Source organism: Gasterosteus aculeatus, chromosome 7 (assembly GCF_964276395.1).
Source record: "Gasterosteus aculeatus chromosome 7, fGasAcu3.hap1.1, whole genome shotgun sequence".
Lineage (NCBI taxonomy): Eukaryota > Metazoa > Chordata > Actinopteri > Perciformes > Gasterosteidae > Gasterosteus > Gasterosteus aculeatus.
In genome coordinates, this window is record NC_135694.1 from 22,137,375 (window position 1) to 22,150,329 (window position 12,955).

Consider the following 12,955-nt stretch of genomic DNA (forward strand, 5'->3'; position numbering starts at 1 on the left):
TACATTATAATAGAAAATGGCAGATGGTAATAAAACTCTAAAATAACGGAATACATTAAATAATCATCAACTGAGTCACACAGAAAATCTACAGATGAATTCAAATTCATTTATTGATAATTAAACATTTCAAAGAACAAAGGACAAAATGTAATTTAAAACAAAATGATAATTTGTGTTTATAGTCATTTATACAAGTTGAATGTGGCATCAAAAACCGTTGTTTTGGGAGAAGGGGAGTCGAGCGTTGAATCGGCAACCGATCCTGAGCCAGGTTATTCAGCTATGAAATGAAGGGCCTACCGATGTGCTCTTACGCAAGGCACTTTATCCCAAAGTGGCCCCCAAGGGCACATTTACAAAACCTAACACAACCCATCCTACCTAAATGTCCACGTCCAGCTCTGGCTGTGATCGCCTGGTACTCCTGACGACTGTTAGATGCGGGTAAACTAACATTGTGCCCGTTTCAGATTTAGACTGAAAGACGACATGCAGGTCTGAATCTGGCGTCGGGGTGAGTGGTCAGTGTGTCGGGAGCAGGAATGTTTGAGCAGAGGATGTTTGGGGGAGGGGGGGTGTTGAGGGGGAGGGATACGACCAGGAAAATCAAAAGCAGGAAAAAGTTTATTGCCCCTCAAAAAAGAAAAAAGAAAAAAAGATGTTATATTCATTTCCAAAAAAATGGAAACTCCTCGACGACAGGAGAGGAACAAATGGACACCGGTACGTGTGTGATTGTGTTTGAGAGTGTGTACGGATGTTCTCTGGGAGGGGCGGGAGTGTGTGGTCTGAGTGTTTACCTTAGCGGGGGGACACCCCATCGTCCACAGCAGTTTCAGGCCTAACGCTGCTGTTTTCCCCATCCCACGCTACAGCTGCGTGTGGCGTACGTCCAGGGCAAGGGCTCAGTTTGGCTCCCTCCCACTCTAGCTGCAATAATCAGCAAGAGGAAGAAGGTGGCTGGAGCAGCAGCAACAACAAGGCATGCAACTAACAGTTCAAATGGAGACGGTGGAGTTATGTGGAAATTTGGAGCGGCTATGTGTCACTTAAACCTAACGCAGCACTATCAACTCAGGGGGCCAATTAGAAATAGTGGAGTAACTAGGGAACGGAATGTCGCTCAATACTGGCGGAGTTAGCTGTGCGTCAGTATGATTTGCACGTGTAGCCTGCTTCACATGAGTAAAATGCAAAGGACCTGGCTAAAATGCATCAGGATTATGGGTGTGGAGAAGTCAAGGTGTGGTGTGAATGCGGATAACGAAGATCCGAAGAGGGAAAAGGTCATCGGCCCTTCCCACGGCTACTCTGAAAAAAATCTGCTGCCTTCACTAAGACCCCAAACAACTCCTGCATTCACCTGCGGCACAGAGTCTGTCGCCTCATATTCACCCAGTCACAACCCCAGGAGAAGAGATGCACTGGAACCGGCTGCCAGCTCAAAGACAACATTCAGGTTGTACACTCACGCGCCGCACAGGCTCAATCCCATTCAGTCCACGTCTGACCGGATTACCATCAGACTGCAGGGTTTTCTCACAAACTCTACACAAAAATTAGAATTGAATGACTAGAAAGTTGCTTGATGATTCTGTTGTTTGAGTGGAACCACGACTTGACGGGAAATAATTTACTCCTGAGTTTAAGTACACCTCAAGAAGTAGGCTGGCCTCAATGACGAAACTCCAGAGGTAATTCAAGGGAATCCGCACCAACAGAACAACGTGCACCATTACTTGAAGAAATCAAGTAAATTAACTGTAACCGCTGAATTTTCTGCGTGTCACGTTCATGCCTGGCTGTGGTGAGTTTAAAAGGCCAGTGGGTCTACAAATTGACTGGGAAATAACAGCCAGCCTTCGGATAACTTCAATCTGGACATTACCAAGATTTAAATCCGGTTTCAACAAGACCGCAGAGACTTTCAAACATTCAACTCAAGTGTCTTTGATGATTATCCGTCTATCCCTTTGACATGTCAAAAGATCGCCATGACCCGAAAATGATGCATAAATCCCTCTGAGTGAGTCATCCAGTGAAGCCAGTCGCCATGTAATAAGCCGGTCAACTGACAAACATTCTCTCTATTTACCAAAAGAAGATTCTTCAGTAAAGGCAACCAAAAAAAAAGGAAAAACCTCCCCAACGAGCCACTGCTTCGTTTTACTTAAAGTTGTGAACGACCAATCAGGCAGAAAAGGGTCAATGCAGCAGAATTATAACGGAGGCCTGTTATGTACTCCACTCGGGTTTGGCTTTGTGGATGTCTGAGAACAGAAAAGACTGCAGGCTTAAAGCATCTTGTAAAGCGGTCCGAAAGGCTAATTGATCTTTTTTTTAAAGTTCACCTGTTTTAATAACTAATAAGTATTTTTTGGGGGTTATTTGGTACTTTATCGCTGCATGACATTGTGTGGCCCGTTTTTACAACGCGAGATGATGAACAAACTCATTTTTTGGGACTGCTCATCAAGAGGTTTCCCGGCAAACACTCAATTGTTGAACATGTTGGCGTAAAGTATATAAAAGGCCTCGATTCAGCGCGAACAAAAAGCTTCTCCTGCGACATCCAACCCTTGCCACCGAGTACACCTACAACTGTCCTAAGGAACATTTAAGCCTCTTAACAACCAACGGGGAACCGGCTGTGCCTCGCATCATCCAACAGAAACTGTGACGTTTGAAAATATTACAAAATCAGCTGTCCCACTGTGTCACACGTGTATCCGAGACAAACTAGTTAGAAACTAGTTTCATGGAAGGAGAAAAAGGGAAAATGCTTCTGATTTGAATTACATTCGAAATTACGACCTTGTTCCCTCTCTGGTTTTACACTGTCCCTTATGTAAAATAAACATGCACACACACACATCTGCAGTGTCAGAGGAGTGTGTGTGTGTGTGTGGGGGGTTGGGTGGGGGAGGGGGGTGGGACTATCGATAAGGGGGTTCTGGCGTGTGGTAAGGGTAATCATGGCGCTGAGGCATGGGTTGCCCGTGTGCGGGTGTCTGCTCATACGGTGTGGATGCGGAGTAGCTTCCCGCTGCTGCGTAAGCTCCCGATGAATCATATGCTCCGGGTGCCCCATAGCCTCCGGGTGCGTCATAGCCTCCTGACGAGGTATCGTAGTTCCCAGATGAAGCATTGTAGCTCCCGGCTGAGGCGTAACTTCCAGAGGGGTCGTAGGTTCCGGGCGGCGCGTAGGCTCCCGGATCTGCGTACGTTGGCGGCGCCGAGTACGTCCCCGGGGGCGCGGTGGAGGAGACCTGGGCCTGTGTGGTGGATGGTGGGGGCGGCGGAGGAGGAGGAGGATTGGTGTAGGCATACTGGAGGTACTGGTACTGCTGCTGGTATTGTTGATACTGTTGGTATTGATGCATTTGCTGGTAGTACTCTGTGTACGACCTGGAGTGCAGTTTTACAGTTCAAGGGGGGGGAATAGAAGAAAGGAAAGAATCATACAAAGAAATGTTAGCCTAAAAATCAACGGTTCTCGGGTTGTCACAATACCAAAATCATGAACCATAGCATTAGCATTTCATTTCATTGTATTACTTGTGCACTGCTGCCTTGTCTATTGTTACACTGTCTACTGTCACGCACCAAACGCCAAGTCAAATTCCTTGTATGTTTGACATATTTTGGCATAAAGGTTTCCTGATTCAATAAGATACCACGTATACGATACCTGTATATTTATCTATGATGGTAATAGAAACATTTGTGTGGTTCCCTTTTTACCAGCTTGTTCCTACCCATCTCTTTGAATACTGGAATCAATATTAGGATTAATGGAATTATTAGCCTACATCACGATATCAATGAAAACTACAAAACTAACTTTCTTATGCTCTCTCTCCCATGCAACCCCCAGTTTGGGAACCACTGGTTTACACAAACATCAGAGCAGTTTCAAATGATCCTTTGGATAGCTTGTAGACCAACTGCTATGATCAAAACACCAAAGGGAATCTGTCTCTACAGATGGGATCGTCAAAAGTCGGCAGATGGTGTCAGTGGTACGATCAAGAATCTCTGAAAGTTAGATTTGATGTATTTCCTTTTACGTAAAACAATGAACAGTGAGTTTTATGATCCTTGTCGATAAACATATTATTTAATAGTCCCTGGACGTGAAGGCCGGCATAGCATGCTTATTTTTATTTTGCCCCCATCTTTAATCCAAATGCATTATGTGTACCTAGCAACAGGATCTGACCCTTCGGGTGTCGTGTCAGCAACTTGGGACTCTTCGGGTCCCCCAGGTGGCGTTGGCAGAAGGGCTCGGCGTTTAGGTCGTATCTGACCGAAGGAACCTGGAACGGGGTCGGGGAGGAGGGGGACTCGATTTCCTCTGATTGGGCTGCGGTCTCGCTCGCTGTCTGCAGACGCTGCTTTTCTCCCTGACTGCTGCTCCGCCAGAACCTTTAAATTCAAAATATGTCAGAAAATAAATGTTTATAGAAATGTAGCGCACAAAATAAAACTAGGAGGAGAACTTGGTAAACGTTTATTACCTTCTGTCCCTCCTGAAAGAACTTTGCTCTCGCTGCCTCGAAAAGCGTTGTTGGATCTGGTCCACCTTGTGGCTCTACTTCTTCAACCGCGGTGACAGTTGCAGGATTGTGATTGGCCATGTCTTGGTACACCTGGTCGGCAACAGATCCATATACCTGGCTGGCTAGAGCACCGTATATCACCCCATCTGCACCTTTAGCGCTTGTAATGCCCTTTAAAGCAGCGTATGTGGGGTCAAAGGATGTGGTGTTGTAGAATGAATTATGGACACTTTGTTGAACCTACAAAGACAAGAGAGATGCAAGCATTTAAAATAAAGCATCCAAAAACAGTGTCAAACTTAATGTATCTATACAACAAAAAGAGAAAGGGAAATGTTTGGCTACGTTTTTAAAAGGCTCCAGTCTAGTAACAAATGCTTGTTCATAAACTGTTGAGTTCATTTTTTAGAGATAATTAGTTGTTTGCCAAGAGAGTGGATGTGCTGCTAGAGAATGAACTAACTTGTATGGGTAGTCCAGCCGCAGCTGCTGCAGCCGCTGCCAGCACGGCTGCTTGACTCTGATGGTGCTCTAGTGATGGAGGTGGTCGCGGAAGAAGACCCTCCCTGCCTCCTACACGGCGAGAACAAAACATGAGGACATCTGTGGTTTTCAGCATTTAATACAATGCAAAATACAAATGGATAACTCCATCTGTACCTGCTGATCCGGGATTGTTTAAATTACCAGCCATTGCAATCTGGTTGATCAAAGGTTGGGCTTTGGAGAGCTCTACGGCTAACTGGCGGCCCTTGTACATGGTCCCGTTGAGCGCATCAATAGCGACGAGGGCCTCCTCCTTCCTCTCCATATGCACAAACGCATAGCCAACATTTGAGCATAACCTGGCTGCGGAGCACACAGGAAGATCAGTGTTAACATGAGCCATCTATTTAAAAATATAACTACTAAAATGGTCTAGATGACCAAAGATTATTGTTACATTACGTTGAACTGATACAAACAAGCTTATTTTAGTAGATTACAAATCTAGACTATCAAAACACCACTACATATAGTTGTATTGCATAATAACAATTGGTGATGGGATATCACTCACCTTTGACTTTGTCACAGTCTAAAACTCTTCCAAAGGTTGAGAACAACCCGTGCAAGTCATCCGCTGAGCATGTTGCGGCGAGGTTCCCCACAAACACTTTGGTGGAGTTGGGTGGGCGTGCACGTGACTCCTCAACCACCAAAGGCCTGCCTCTGTACTCTTTGCCATCGAGATGTCGTATGGCCCTGTAAGAGTAAAAGTTAGAAATATCTTTTAATCATCATCAGTTTTACTGCAAATAGTTTTGCTCAATTTTGAAATTAATCAGATGAAAAACAGTCTTTTTCATCCATCAAACTGTAAATCATTAAAAAAAAGAAGTATCTTTTCAGTTTGGATTCTGCAGGGGGTCAATTGTTATATTTGTAGGCCAAAGCCTCTTGTGTAATTTTTTAAAGTTATGCGATATTGCAGAACTAAACTAAACCAGCAAACAATGTGAAAGATGAGTTTTCTTTTTTCTTCATCTTCTCAAAATGACCAATATATATATATATATATATATATAATTTTTTTTTTTTTTTTTTTTTTTAGGTACCAGGAGTTTCATACTGTGACATAAATCACCTCACTGAAGTTTGTTTGATCATAATTCTAACGGTTCATCATCTATGTATCTTAGTAACATACATGTATGTATCAGCGATTTCCTCCATTGCAGCTTCTTGTGCACTTTTATCATGCATTATGTTTGTGTATCTTGTAGAATATACACAGTATGTATTTCACCATTTATCAGGATCATAATCATGATAATTTTTGAAAATCATACATATATTACATACATATAAATTGTATTTTTATTCAAAAACCATGACACTAAAGGTAATAATACTTCTGATTGATGGGTTCCAAACCGATTCATACTTTACTAGTTACCCGAGAAGCAAATGCTTTCAGTGTCATTTGTCTGTAAACTTTCACGTTTGATTTTTAAGAACCTTTCTTGGAGAGCAGTATTAGTTTCTATCTCTCAATGGTTGTGAGATTACCTGTCTGCTGCCCCCTCTCCCTTCAGCGTGACGAAGGCATACTGCCTGAGCAAAGAGCAGGTGTTGATCTCTCCATAAGGACAAAACAGCTTCGTTAACTCGTCGTGAGTTGCATCTAAAGGAAGGTTCCCGACAAACAACTTCACGTTCTCACCGCTCATCTCTGTATCAAACAGGCATCTGCAAGAGACAGAAAACAAGGAGCTTTAAACGTCAGTTTAATCGTCTCTATGGGAGGCTGGTAACGTTCAAGGTTTAACGCTAAACGTTAAGCTCGTTTCCCCGTGTGTCGAATAATGGCTTAGTAGGTTTTAATTATCAAGTCATAATAGCGAGTGGGGTTGTGTTTAATTAAAGTAACGTTAAATAACTAAATACATTCTCATCTGCCAAAAAGCAGGTTGACGTTAGCTAACCAGGTAAATTAGCTCAACTGAGCTAACGTTAATAAAGCCGTTAACTTTGGCGGCGAAACGGATCCAATAAGGTCCGTGTAGCTGCAAAGTTACGGCTAATGCCCGACTAATTGAGCACAATTGTAACATACAACTGGTTTTATAGGAAGACGTACGGCCAATTTATACGACTAACAGTTAGCTAAAAACTACGACACTACTGGCCATTTTGTTAAACGCAAACATTAAAGATGTAGCTAAGCTAGCTAGCTAGCTCAGTGGTTTATAACCACATTGTTTGACGACATTCACTGAAGCTAGAGTCCCGTCACTGATGTAAACCATCACAGCGTATGTTAACTACTGCTCATCGTGCTGTGCGTTCAAATTCCGTTTGTAAACGGGGAGGGGGAAACAATAGTAGGTGCGCTAGCATAGCAGCGTTTCACGGACTTCTTACCCAACGCGGTCCTGGAGCTGTATTTTAAACCTCACTTCCGGCTCCGGTTTCTCCGCGAACTGCGCTCTGGGAAAAAAGACAGGGGGCGCAGTTTCATCTGATTTGCGGCAGATGGCCGCTTCGTGCCCTTGGCTGAGGACTTCTTCCGCTTTTTTCAGTTAAAAGGTTTAAGTTAAATGTTATTGTGCACACACTCCTCTAGGCCTACAATAACATTTGATCATTTAGTGGACGTCATCGTTTAGTTCATTGTTTTGAAAAATGTATATCCAAAAATGTATATAACTTTTATGTTATTTGAATAACGTCCATATCGTTATAATACATACGTTTTTAATCACGGACGTCAAATGCATGACTTGTATACCACTGTGAGGGATTTTTACTCTAGTAGATGGCTAAGTAGATATTCCCCTACTATTACAAATGTACACTTCAAATATTGCTGTAACGTGTTCTCACTAGGCTTCAAACTTTTCCGCTTTGCACACGTGCCGCGGTCCTCATCGCAAAAAGTATCACATGCAATGTTGCCAACAGATTTTACAGGGAAGTTGCCATGGGCAGGTCGATTGTTTGCTAAATGACGTTGTGATGTCATTGCGTGATGACGTCATTAGGTAAAATATGAATTTCACTGTCCATCTCCGCAAAAATATGATTCCTTAGTTTAGATTTGTTTGTTAATTATCACGTATTTTTATTTGTAGAAGTAATATAAGCCACACATTTTACATGATCAGATATTTTTAAGTACAACATATTGAATTATCGAACAATTACACGTTACACATTATTGAACAATTACATGTTTTTCAGTTATTAAACCTAGACATTGTGAACAATTATAGTGCTAAGCAGTCTATTGGTAGTTACCAAACCGATCAACAATTCTAGGTTCAAGCTGATACAAGGTATATGTGCTATTTTACTGAACTAACAACTTAATAAGAGTGTGCAGTAGGCATCTCTCCGGCTATCTCTGGGCTGAGCGCCTGCTGTTGAAGTCACTCACTGTTTTTAGAGGGGAAATGCATGAATTTTAGCATTTGATTCACTACAAAAGTTGCTAAAAGTGCTAGTTAGGCTATATATTTTTAAATAGCGTAATTCGTTGCTATAGGTGCTGTTTGAAATTGAAGTTGCCAGCGTAGTCTGAAAAGTTGCTAAATCGGAGACAACGTTGCCAACGAAGCAACAAAGTTGCTAGAAAACTGATCACATGTCTGATTCCAGGTGAGGGAGAGAAGGAGGAGCCAAAGAAGAGAAACGCCTCCGGATCCGAGACCACACGTCATGACAGGCCGACGTGGAAGAGCTCATGGGGGGCAAATAGCAGCTTATCGACCTTAAGTGGATCTTCGGAAGGAGATTCAAAGAAGTATCGTGGAAAAGAGGTAAAACAGCAAGCGTGGTAATGTTAGAGGAAAACAAATGAGAACCCGCACTACGCTCGTGCGGCGTCTTCGTACAGCAGGCAGCCTCGCAGTGGGAAACGTGCACGTTGTACAGGAATGCGCGCGGCGGATCTAGACAGATGTTGACATGCGGGCTGCGGTGAGTCTCTAATAAGGGGACAGCAATAGGCTCGAAACAATCCACAATACCGTTGCTAACTGAGGTTCAGTTAATGATGTCACATTGCCGCGTGTGTCCTGCTTCTGTGTCTATGTTTTAAATGTTTGTACCATTTAAATGAATCCGTCTGAGCTGCTGCACTTTACCAAGTCTGGACTTGCTGTCCTAATGAAGGCAGAGTTATTACGCAGTCCCGTGTGTCTGTGTCTGTGTGTGTGTGTGCGCGCGCGTGTGTGCTAGAGGAAGGGTGTATGAAGGCATCTATATTCCTGTTGTTAATGTCAGCCTCAAGGAGAGTTAATAACCACTTGTACAGGGAGTGCATGGTGTGGCACAGCCACTAATTGCTATGAGTGGGCTTTTTGGTGTGTGTGTGTGCGTGTGTGTGTGTGTGTGTGTGTGTGTGTGTGCGCAGATGGCACAAGAGGAACCGCTGTACGATTTCCCGGAGCCCACCCAGCTTCCACAGCGGAAGTTGTTGGGGCATCAGAGGGGACGGGGCTCTCTGAGAAGCATCAGCGTGCTGGACCGTCTCCTGCTCACCGTTCCGGTTTGGTTTCAGCTGTCCATCAACCCGGCCACCGCACTGCACATTCTGCAGAGGGAGCCCCCCGGGGTCAGAGCCGCAGACACTTAATCTAAATAAGATCGATCAAGCGTAGGCCTTTTACGTCTCTTGCCTTGTCGTTCCACGTCCTGCACTCTCCAGCGTGCACTCAGTCATCCCTTGTGTCGTCCCCGCAGACCTTCTTGGTGCGCAGGTCCCGCACGTCTAAGAGAAACGTGCTGTGTGTCCGCCTGGCGGACGACAACGTGCCGTCCTTCGTTCAGCAATTTGGCATCAGGGAGGAACCGTCCAGTAAGAGTATGACCACTTCATCAGATTTTAAATAGATTTCTGACCCATTGGCCTCCTTTGGTACACCATTATGTAGTCATGTGTGTGCTTTTAACATTTTAAGATTTTTATCTCATTGCATAAGCTAGTTGTCGTGTTACTTAAGTGGAATTACTACATCTGGCTTTGGTTGCCTAACCAATACGAAGGGATTCATGTGAACAGATCTCCTCGTATACAAGGTGAAATCTCTTAGAAACACCCGTGCACGCTTCATATGATGGCAAAACTATGTGCATCACCTTTTACTCAGCTGAAATAGTCACAGGCGTCTTCATCTAACTACTGTTCTCCCTCTCTTAACCCGCCCCAGCAATGTCCCTGGAGACTTCAACCATCAGCTTTCCAGATCTCCCAAGACTAATTTCCTTCTACTGTGTCAGCAGGTACTATTTGTCCTTCCTTCTTATTTTCCTCAGCTTTGGTTTTCCTTACCATCACTTCCTATTCGATATTCCTACTCTTTCTGTGACTGTCGATATTTATTGATCTGGGGGAGCAAACGTTGGTGTTAATATTGTAAGTTGTCTTTGTCCCAGAGACGTACTACGCTTCCCTTTGGAGCTTCCTGAAGCCATAGCAAAGGCGACGTCCCACAAGGAGCTCGAGTCCATCTCACACATGGGAATAGGTTGGTGAACAAAACCCCTTCTTCTGCGCGCATACCACACACATCATTACCTCCCAGCTGCTGGGCAACTGACAAATCACATGTAAATACTTTTTTAAATTTAGGGATGATTAAATTTAGGGCTGAATGAGTAGTCCGAAGTTGTTCAAATCAACTTTCATTGATGAAATATAATATAATACGCAGTATATGTGACCTAAGCCATTAAAATATACTCTTTGATACTTCAGGATGACATCATTCCGTGATGTATGGTTTCAAAGTCATCAACAGGGTGTTTTAGCAAATCTCTGCACAAAGGAAGATGTGGAAATTGTTTTAAATTAAACGATGAAGAAGAAATTGAGTTTTCACGATCATGTCCCATCCTACAGAATTCTGGAATTCCCACCTAAACGTCCGTGGGCCTCGGGAGTCACCGAAGCCGCAGAAAGACGGGGAGAAGACGACGACGACGGACGTGGTGACCTCGGACCCACCTGCCGCCGCCCCACAGGCGAGTTCCGCAGCTCAGCCGGATTCGGCCCCCAAGCCGGACCCGGGAAACCCGCTGGAGACGGGAACTCCGTCCGACCCCGAAGACAAACGAGCGGGTTCCAATCCCACCGTGTTCCACGAGTTCTGTCCAATCGCGACGCGCAGCCCCCGAGAACTGGACTGCGGCTCGGGCCAGGGCGCGCTCTGTTTCATCAACCCGCTCTTCCTGCAGTCCCTGAATCCTCTCTGCAAGCGCCGCATGTTCAGCCGCAGCCTCCGGGTTCGGATATCCACCGAGTCTTCCAGCCTGCTTTCGCCCCCACACGCTCCCCCGCCTCCACCGCCGCTGATGCCCAAAACCAAAAGGAAATGTGGCGGGCCGAGACGGGGGCAGGGGGCCGGCGGCGGCGAAGGTGCGTCTCGGGGCGGGAACCCGAGTGAAGCCGGCAGGATCGATCACGCGGTTCCGGACACTTTGGGCCTGCCTCCGGCACAGATGCACAGCGTCCCCGGCGAGGCCCGAGTTCAGCTTCCAGCAGCAACGCCTCACCTCCACCCCGAGAGGCAGCAGGAACCGGGCCCCGACGGCGCCGGAGTCGTCCTCAACTTGGACCACGCGCAGGCCTCCCCGACAGCCGCCTCCTCCACTGTGCCCTCGCTCTCCCCGTACATTTCTCCCGCGGCGCCTCTCCTTTTCCCCAAAGTCTCCTCGTGCCGCTCCCCTTACGACTCCCCTGGGGCTTCGCCGTCTCTCTCCCCTTATCAATCCCCATCTCTCTCGCCCAAGGCTCCCGTTTCCCTCTCCCCCTACGACTCACCCAGCGCCTCGCCCTCCCTTTCACCGTCCCCGTCTCCCTCTCCAAAGGTCCCCTTCGCTCTGTCCCCCTTCACCTCGCCGTCCTTCCTTCGGCTGGAAGAGCAGGTCTATCACGCGCCGTCTGCAAGGCCCGACCGGGTGAGATCTGAGAGAGAGGCGGAGAAGGACGGAGCGGGTCCCGACGAAAGTGGCACAAAAGAGGAGCTGCACAAAAAGAGTGAAGAGGAGGAGAGCGGTCTGGTTTTACAGATGAAGGCTGCTTCTCTAAATGACACTGGCGGTCTGCAGGGAGCTGCGGAGACCTCGGCCCACGAACAGGACAAGGCTACAAGCCTCTAGCGAACAGACCGTTTGGACCAACTGGTCTAAATGCACTGCGACTAAACGTGCACGTGGGGACGGCATAGAACATAAAACAGAACATAAAACTGAAATGATCTCTAAGAGTATAACTTTTGGACGATAAGTCTTTCAAAGCCAATATTTTTATTCACAATTCTTGTTTTTAAATATTTGAGTTGTTTTTAAACTGACACAATGTCAGTATTTGCAAAAAATATATATTTATTGTAGTTGGAAGATTGAATCAACTTGTAGTCTGTGGAATTATCAGAGGATGTGAGTCACTTGTCTACGTTTTTTTATAGACAATGTTCTGCTTCCTTGTGGAAGAAAACCTTTTGCTTCATTCGATGGGAATCCACCACAGGACCTTCCATGGTGTTCAGCTTCTGACTGAATTCCTTTCTGCAGACCGTTTGACTACGCATGTACATTAGAATACAGTTATTAAAATACAGTGAAAGTAAATCTCAGAATGTGGGTGAATTTGAGGATCACAAAATGAGCAACTGTTTAGTGGTTTGGTTGATAAACAAATGGCAGAATTATACCCAAGAGCTTATTTTTCAGGTTTTAAGGGGCAGCTAGTTAACATCCTTAAGCTTTCAACAAAAGGCCAGACAAACAAAAAGGACAAGTTTTAATTATTTCAAAAGTTGACAATCAAGGTCACATCATAGAAAATGTCATAATGAACATTTTATTAAAATTTAAAGCCAAATAAGCATTTAGGCTAGTTT

The 12,955-nt window shown here is 45.2% G+C and overlaps 2 protein-coding genes across 6 annotated transcripts; one reads left to right on the forward strand and one right to left on the reverse strand.

The window, feature by feature from the left end:
* Positions 1-95: 95 nt before the first annotated feature.
* Positions 96-7,610, reverse strand: rbm14a (RNA binding motif protein 14a). 5 transcript variants are annotated; one of them, XM_078105184.1, is made up of 9 exons: positions 7,306-7,610; positions 6,618-6,797; positions 5,626-5,810; positions 5,226-5,414; positions 5,029-5,138; positions 4,524-4,805; positions 4,208-4,431; positions 3,025-3,411; positions 96-933 (listed from the first exon to the last, which is right to left on the reverse strand). In XM_078105184.1, the coding sequence occupies exons 2-9, from the start codon at positions 6,776-6,778 to the stop codon at positions 930-932; spliced, it is 1,542 nt and encodes a 513-aa protein (XP_077961310.1). In that variant the 5' UTR covers positions 6,779-6,797; positions 7,306-7,610; the 3' UTR covers positions 96-929. The 5 variants fall into 5 exon arrangements, with proteins under 5 accessions (XP_077961310.1, XP_040036717.1, XP_077961308.1 ...); XM_040180783.2 differs by having other exon boundaries at positions 7,473-7,606; XM_078105182.1 differs by lacking the exon at positions 96-933 and having other exon boundaries at positions 2,338-3,411; positions 7,473-7,534.
* On the forward strand, positions 6,786-12,683 carry LOC120821772 (uncharacterized). The gene is made up of 7 exons (XM_040180771.2): positions 6,786-6,829; positions 8,709-8,869; positions 9,466-9,666; positions 9,795-9,915; positions 10,262-10,334; positions 10,488-10,579; positions 10,954-12,683. The coding sequence occupies exons 3-7, from the start codon at positions 9,466-9,468 to the stop codon at positions 12,210-12,212; spliced, it is 1,746 nt and encodes a 581-aa protein (XP_040036705.2). The 5' UTR covers positions 6,786-6,829; positions 8,709-8,869; the 3' UTR covers positions 12,213-12,683.
* Positions 12,684-12,955: the final 272 nt, after the last annotated feature.